Consider the following 6,545-nt stretch of genomic DNA (forward strand, 5'->3'; position numbering starts at 1 on the left):
CCCTTTGATTTTTCTGGATAACCAATGAAAAATCCACTGATTGTTCTTTCATCCAGTTTCTTTTCTTGCGGATTGTATATTCTTACTTCTGCCTGACAACCCCAAACATGCAGGTGTCTCAAACTGGGTTTCCTATTAGTCCATAACTCAAAAGGAGTCTTTTGAACAGCTTTACTAGGAACCCTGTTCAACAAATACATGGCAGTCTTTAAAGCATACATCCACAATGATACGGGTAAACATGAATTACTTAACATACTCCTAATCATATCCATTAAGGTTCGATTACGCCTTTCTGATACACCATTTTGTTGTGGTGTGCCTGGCATTGTGTATTGAGCACAAATACCACGTTTCTCAAGGAACTTAGCAAACGGACCAGGGTGTTGTCCACTTTCATCATATCTTCCATAATACTCACCACCTCTATCAGACCTTACGATTTTCACCTTTCTGTCTAATTGCATTTCCACTTCATTTATATAAACTTCCAAGGCATTTACTGACTGAGATTTCTCATGCAGTAAATAGACATGTCCATAACGCGAAAAATCATCAATAAAGGTGATGAAGTACTTCTCTTTATTGAAAGAATTTACATCAAACGGACCACATATATCGGTGTGTATGATTTCAAGAAGCTGAGTGCTTCTCGTGGCTCCTTTCTTTGTGTGTTTAGTTTGTTTGCCTTTAATACAATCCACACACACATTCAGATCAGTAAAATCTAAATCCGGAAGGATTTCATTCTTTACTAATCTTTGCATTCTTTCTTTGGAAATATGTCCCAAACGTTTATGCCACAAGAAAGCAGATCGTTCATCCACTAAACTACGTTTAGTGCCAACATTGTGATGCACAGTCATAAGAGTTTCAGCATATAAATTATCCAAATTCAATTTATATAAACCATCATAAAGTGTACCAGATCCAATCATAAAAGTACGCTTAAACAAACTGAAACAACCATTCCCAAACTTAAAAGAATATCCAGCAATATCAAGCTTAGACAAAGAAATTAAATTCCTAGTGATACTAGGTACATAAAAAGTATCCATAAGGTCTAAGTGATATCCAGTGTCGAGGATTAGACGATAAGTCCCGACCGCTTCCACTGGAACTTTCTCTTTATTGCCCATGAAGACAAACTTCTCATTTGGGTTTATGGTTCGGGTTGTAAGAAATCCCTGCATCACATTAGAAACATGAGTCGTACATCCAGAATCAATCCACCACGTATTATGGGGAACTTCAGTTAAGTTTGATTCAAAACATACGTAAGCATTATGCTCACCTTTCTTTTCGAACCAAGCCTTACGCTTTATGCAGTCCTTCTGGAAATGTCCAGACTTCCCGCAGAAATGACATTTGTCATTTTTCTTCTGGATTTTAGTTGAGGACTCGTCAATCTTTAGTGGTCCTTTACCCTTTCCATGTTTCTTAGCAACTTTCTTTCCAACAGCTCCTTGATTCTTCACATATTGAATAGAGTGGCTTCCTAAGTTCTTCAGTCGGGTCTCCTCCTGAACTAGCATACTGTGCAATTCATGCACATTCCACTTGTCTTTCATGGTGTTGTAGTTCATCTGGAACGGACCATACTCAGACGGTAATGAGTTTAGAATGAACTGCACGAGAAAACCTTCATCCACTGCCATTCCTAAAGACTTAAGTCTTGCTGCGATATTTGTCATCTCGATCACATGCTCATGCATAGTACGCGAACCGTCAAACTTCATAGTGGTCAACGTACTCATCAATGTCCCAGCGAGAGACTTATCAGCAGTTTGGGAGCGCTCTTCCATAAATTTCATAAATTCTTTTGCGTCATCAGTTTTGGGAAGAGCTGACTTTATATTACTTGTTATGCTCATTCTCATAAACATTAAGCTAAGTCTGTTTGATCTTACCCAGGCTTTGTAATGGGCTTTCTCTTCATTGCTACTAGCATCCGTGATAGCAGTCGGCTTTTCAACTAGAAGAGCTAGATCAAGATCCAACACACCTAAGTGAAATTGGACTTGCTCACTCCAGTCAGGGAAATTCAACCCATTAAAGACTGGAACAGACGAAGCAAGCGCGTGTAAAGATACCGGAACAGAGACTGCAATTAACACATGCCTAACATTAATGCTTTGAGTCATAAAACTAAACGTAAAAACAGATTCAGATATAAACAATCATTCTATGCATACTAATGTTCTCCTTTGGGAGATCCACTAATACACAAACATAAACATAATGATGCTAATCACATTATAACATTATTGATAATTAAAATATGCATCAACTAGAATCACCTACTACCTTTGGGTATATAAATAAAACTAGTGACGCATACAAAATTATCTACAATCATGTTCATTAATTATGAGAACAATTAATCAACCTTTGGACGATCCTTAAATGTCTTATAATTAATGAATTTTAATTAACCCATAAATTTAATTATTCATAATTTAGCATCCATACTATGGGTAATTAAAATAAAAAACATTAATAATTTGAAATTATATAAACATTAAAATTTTGGCCACTTTGGTGACTAACAAAATTTATCATACTTAATTTCAAATAAATAAATACACATACATTTAATTGCTATAAACTTTATATAGCTTCCTCATTAATTTTAATTTAACAATAACAAACATAAATATTATTGCAAATTAAAATAAAATTATTAATTATTTATATAAATAAAATAATTAATATTAATTTTATTAGTGACATCAACTAATAAAAGCATTACACTTTAATTTTAATAAATAAATTAACAGTAGCGGAATGTAACTTCACAGTGCACGTTCACACAATATGAAATTGGGAAACTTCCCATTTTCACACGTTCACTCACGGTAACAGCACACGTTCCCATTCACAATAAACCGTTTTTAAACTTTTCATTCAATGCCAAATGTACTGTTCATTCAATGCCAAACTTTTCACGTTCACGCATGCATTGTACTGTTCATTCATTGATTCAAATTCAGGTTTCACGCACGCGTAAATTGAATTGATGCATGTTCTTAACTTTCATTCATTCCTTTATTCCAATTAAAAACAAAACTCCATTACAGTAAGTAAAGCACGCGCACGCATAAATTCTAATTAATGGCATTTTAATGGCAGCAGCGGAAAACTTAAATAACCCTTCAAACTTAATTAGGGCTCATAAAAATTGGAAACAAACATCATAAGAGGAGAATCATAAATCCTACAACATTGCTCTGATACCACATGTAAAACTTAATTAAGGATCTTTAAGATTTATAATTCTCACACGATAAATCATAATAGAGCGCTAACCTTGATACATGAGAGATCCTGTGAATATGCGTTCTTCAATTTATAATCTTGTGTGCTCTTCAACCACCGTTTCCCAATCTATCTCTTTGCCTTTCTTTCTCTTCTCACACGTACTTGATGGGTTACAGTGAAAAGAACCTTATGGCCAGAGACAGAACCCCAATTCCTTTTATAAACCAACGTCCATCAAGTTGGTTTTTATTTTATCTTTATCTTTATCTTTATTTTATTATCACTTCCCATAATAATAACCAATAAGTCTTTATATTTTATTAAATCACAATTGGACCATCATAATATTTCAAATGAGTCACTAATAGAATTAATTCGTCAATTAATTCTAACAGCTCCTTCCCAAAGCTCAAGGTATATTGAATATCAATTTTACTTCACACCTCTACCCAACTACAACCAGGAACTTTCTCCAACCCTTTCTGTTTCATGGCTACCCTAATGTTATTGGCATCCTTCCAGGAAGCAAAGGTGGAAAAAACATTTGCAGTGAGCACATAGTTCGCCCCCAACTCAGACTCCAGTTTAGACAGAAGATCAACATCCAAACTAGGAACCCACCCGTGATTCCTGCAAGCCGCCAGAAAACTCCTCAATATAACACCATTCGGCTCCATAGGCATGCCCTTGATAATATCATATGCCTCTTGCATCAAGCCAGATCTTCCTAGCAAGTCAACCATGCATCCATAGTGTTCAACACTCGGTTTTATGCCATACATTCTCACCATCCGATCAAAATACCTTTTCCCCTCACAAACGAGTCCAGCGTGGCTGCAGGCCGAGAGAATCACAGCAAAAACCAAACTATCAGGTTGCAGCCCCATATCCTCCATTTGGTTAAACAAAGAGATAACATCTTTATGTCTGCCATGATCAGCAAGAACCGACATCATGACAGTGCAGGACTGCAAATTCTTGCCATCCATTGAATTGAAAACGACAACGGCCTCATCAATTTTTCCACACTTAGCATACATGTTAAACAAAGCTGTTCCCAATGCAACATCCATTTCCATTTGACTCATTATAACGTAGGAATGAATGGACTCACCAGCACGGACATCAAGCATTTTAGTACAAGCAGAAAGCAAGCTAACCAAAGTGACAGAGTTTGGCTTTTCATTCGTCTGCCCCATCTGATGAAAGACACGAAAAGCATCCAAAGGGGAGTTGCAGGCCACGTAAGCAGCAATCATGGAGCTCCAGGTGACAACATCTTTAACAGTCATTTCTTCAAACACTTTGCGCGCTGAACTTACAGCATGGCAATCAGCATACATGTTTAAAAGCGCATTACCCACATAGCGATCGGAGCAGAATCCGGTCTTGAAGGTTAGAGAATGGAGGGTCCCACCGAGGGGAAGGCAGGAAGAGCGAGCGCAGGCTTTGAGGAGAAAAGGGTAGGTGAAGCAGTCCGGGTTAAGGGGAGATGTTCGGAGGAGGCGGAAGAGGGAGAAGGAGTTGTGCTGGTTGGGTGTGGAAGCGAAGGCTCTGATGAGGGTGTTCCAGGCGAAGAGGGGTGGAAAGGTGGGGAGGGAGTGGAAGAATGTGGTGGCAAAAGGGAGGGAGATGGCGGAGGCTGATAAGAGGAGTTGGGAGATGAAAAAAGGGTGGTGGTCCAGGGAGGTTTTGATGAAGAGAGAGTGAAGTTGGAGGAGATGAGCAAGGGTTTTGCAACGGTGAATGAGGGTAATGGCGCTTTCACATACCCGCATTCCCATCTATTTCAGCTTCCTACATACTGAAATGGCCCGACACTAATTTGTATTCGAGATATACAATTTCGGTTCAATATAATTTTTTTTTCAATTTGATATTTTCTTTTTGTAATTTAGTTTTCATTTTATTTAAATGAAATTAATGTGATTTTACTAAATTGATGTTCACATTTGTCCATGGAAATTAAATAATTGATATTGTAAATATCTTAGATGACTTTTTATTTTTAGATTTATTCAACACCATACCAATTTTTCATTCTTTCTATTTCAACTTATTTCAATCCTTTATGGTCTTCCTCCTTCAACATCTCTTTGTAAATTATCTTGTAGTTTTCGTGCCATAATAATTTATTATAGAAAACTATTCTAGGATTTTAAGATTCATGATTCTCACACATTCACGTACATAAATCATGATATGATACTAACCTTGATCTAAGAGAGATCTAAGGTCGATGCGTTCTTTAATCTCTGTTCTTCAACCTCCTTTTTCCTATCTATCTATTTTCCTTTCTTTATTCTCTCACACTCTCTTTCTCGATGACTTAGTGTGAAAGAACCTTATGACCAAAGACAAAATCCTAATACCCTTTTATAAGCCAACGTCTATCAAGTTGAGTTGAGCTTTATTTTATTTTATTACGGCTTTCCATAATAACCAATAGGTCCTTATATTTTATTAAATCACAATTGGGCTCATCATAATATTTCACATGAGTCACATAATAGAATTAATTCGTCAATTAATTTTAACATTATAACATTATGTGATTTAATACATAAACATAATGTGCATTAAAGAACCTTACATAAATTGGCTTCATCATTATTCACAATTAAAGATACAAAAATAATAAGAGTTATGACGGTCACACATCGTTCACTCGACATGATCCCTTCCATGTACTATTATATCATCCTTTTCTCTTTAATATAACTTTAGGATAAGGAGTTCATAATGAGTTCAAACATAATGTCATTCTTCAATAATAATTGCATAACATAATTTTTTTTCTTCATCATAATTTGCATGCATAAACATAAAAAGAAAATACAACTTTCATAAACTTATACATTAAAGAGCTTAGAGTGTCACATAAGCATTAATAACATTAACATTCAACATTTAACATTCACCAGTAGACATAATGTTCATATTCTTTACATGGCCAGCATACAATTTGGGTGGTAACCCTTTTGTCAAAGGGTCAACAATCATAAGATTTGTGCTAATATGTTCTATTGACACTTTACGTTTATGAACTTCTTCTTTAACAACAAAGTATTTCAACTCCATATGTTTAACACCTTTGGAATACATGTCGGTCTTAGAAAAGACTGTTGTGAAATTATCACAACAAATTTTCAACGGCTTGGAAACATTGTCGACTACTCCAAGTCCTGAAATAAAGTTCTGCAACCAATTAGCCTGAACTGTGGTCTCAAAGCATGCCACAAATTTAACTTCCATGGAGGATACAACAATGACACACTACTTTG

At 35.9% G+C, this 6,545-nt stretch overlaps 1 protein-coding gene and 1 pseudogene across 1 annotated transcript; both read right to left on the reverse strand.

Annotated features, from left to right (window-relative positions):
- Positions 1–535: 535 nt before the first annotated feature.
- LOC146887543 (uncharacterized) lies at positions 536–2,272 on the reverse strand. The gene is made up of 2 exons (XM_085670344.1): positions 1,295–2,272; positions 536–1,187 (listed from the first exon to the last, which is right to left on the reverse strand). Exons 1-2 carry the CDS (start codon positions 2,142–2,144, stop codon positions 1,153–1,155), a joined length of 885 nt encoding a protein of 294 aa, XP_085526470.1. The 5' UTR covers positions 2,145–2,272; the 3' UTR covers positions 536–1,152.
- A 1,426-nt stretch (positions 2,273–3,698) lies between these two features.
- On the reverse strand, positions 3,699–4,604 carry LOC114175102 (pentatricopeptide repeat-containing protein At4g38010 pseudogene; annotated as a pseudogene).
- Positions 4,605–6,545: the final 1,941 nt, after the last annotated feature.

This window comes from Vigna unguiculata, chromosome 3 (assembly GCF_037176805.1).
Source record: "Vigna unguiculata cultivar grain cowpea cultivar isolate G323 ecotype 2 chromosome 3, ASM3717680v1, whole genome shotgun sequence".
Classification (NCBI taxonomy): Eukaryota; Viridiplantae; Streptophyta; class Magnoliopsida; order Fabales; family Fabaceae; genus Vigna; species Vigna unguiculata.

Bases quoted from the DNA above. Each gene is read 5' to 3' on its own strand.
- LOC146887543 (XM_085670344.1), bottom strand. From the start codon at position 2,144: ATGACTCAAAGCATTAATGTTAGGCATGTGTTAATTGCAGTCTCTGTT. The intron at 1,188-1,294 runs GTGAGCATAATG...AATGTGATGCAG, and splicing joins GGCTTGGTTCGAAAAGAAAG to GGATTTCTTACAACCCGAAC.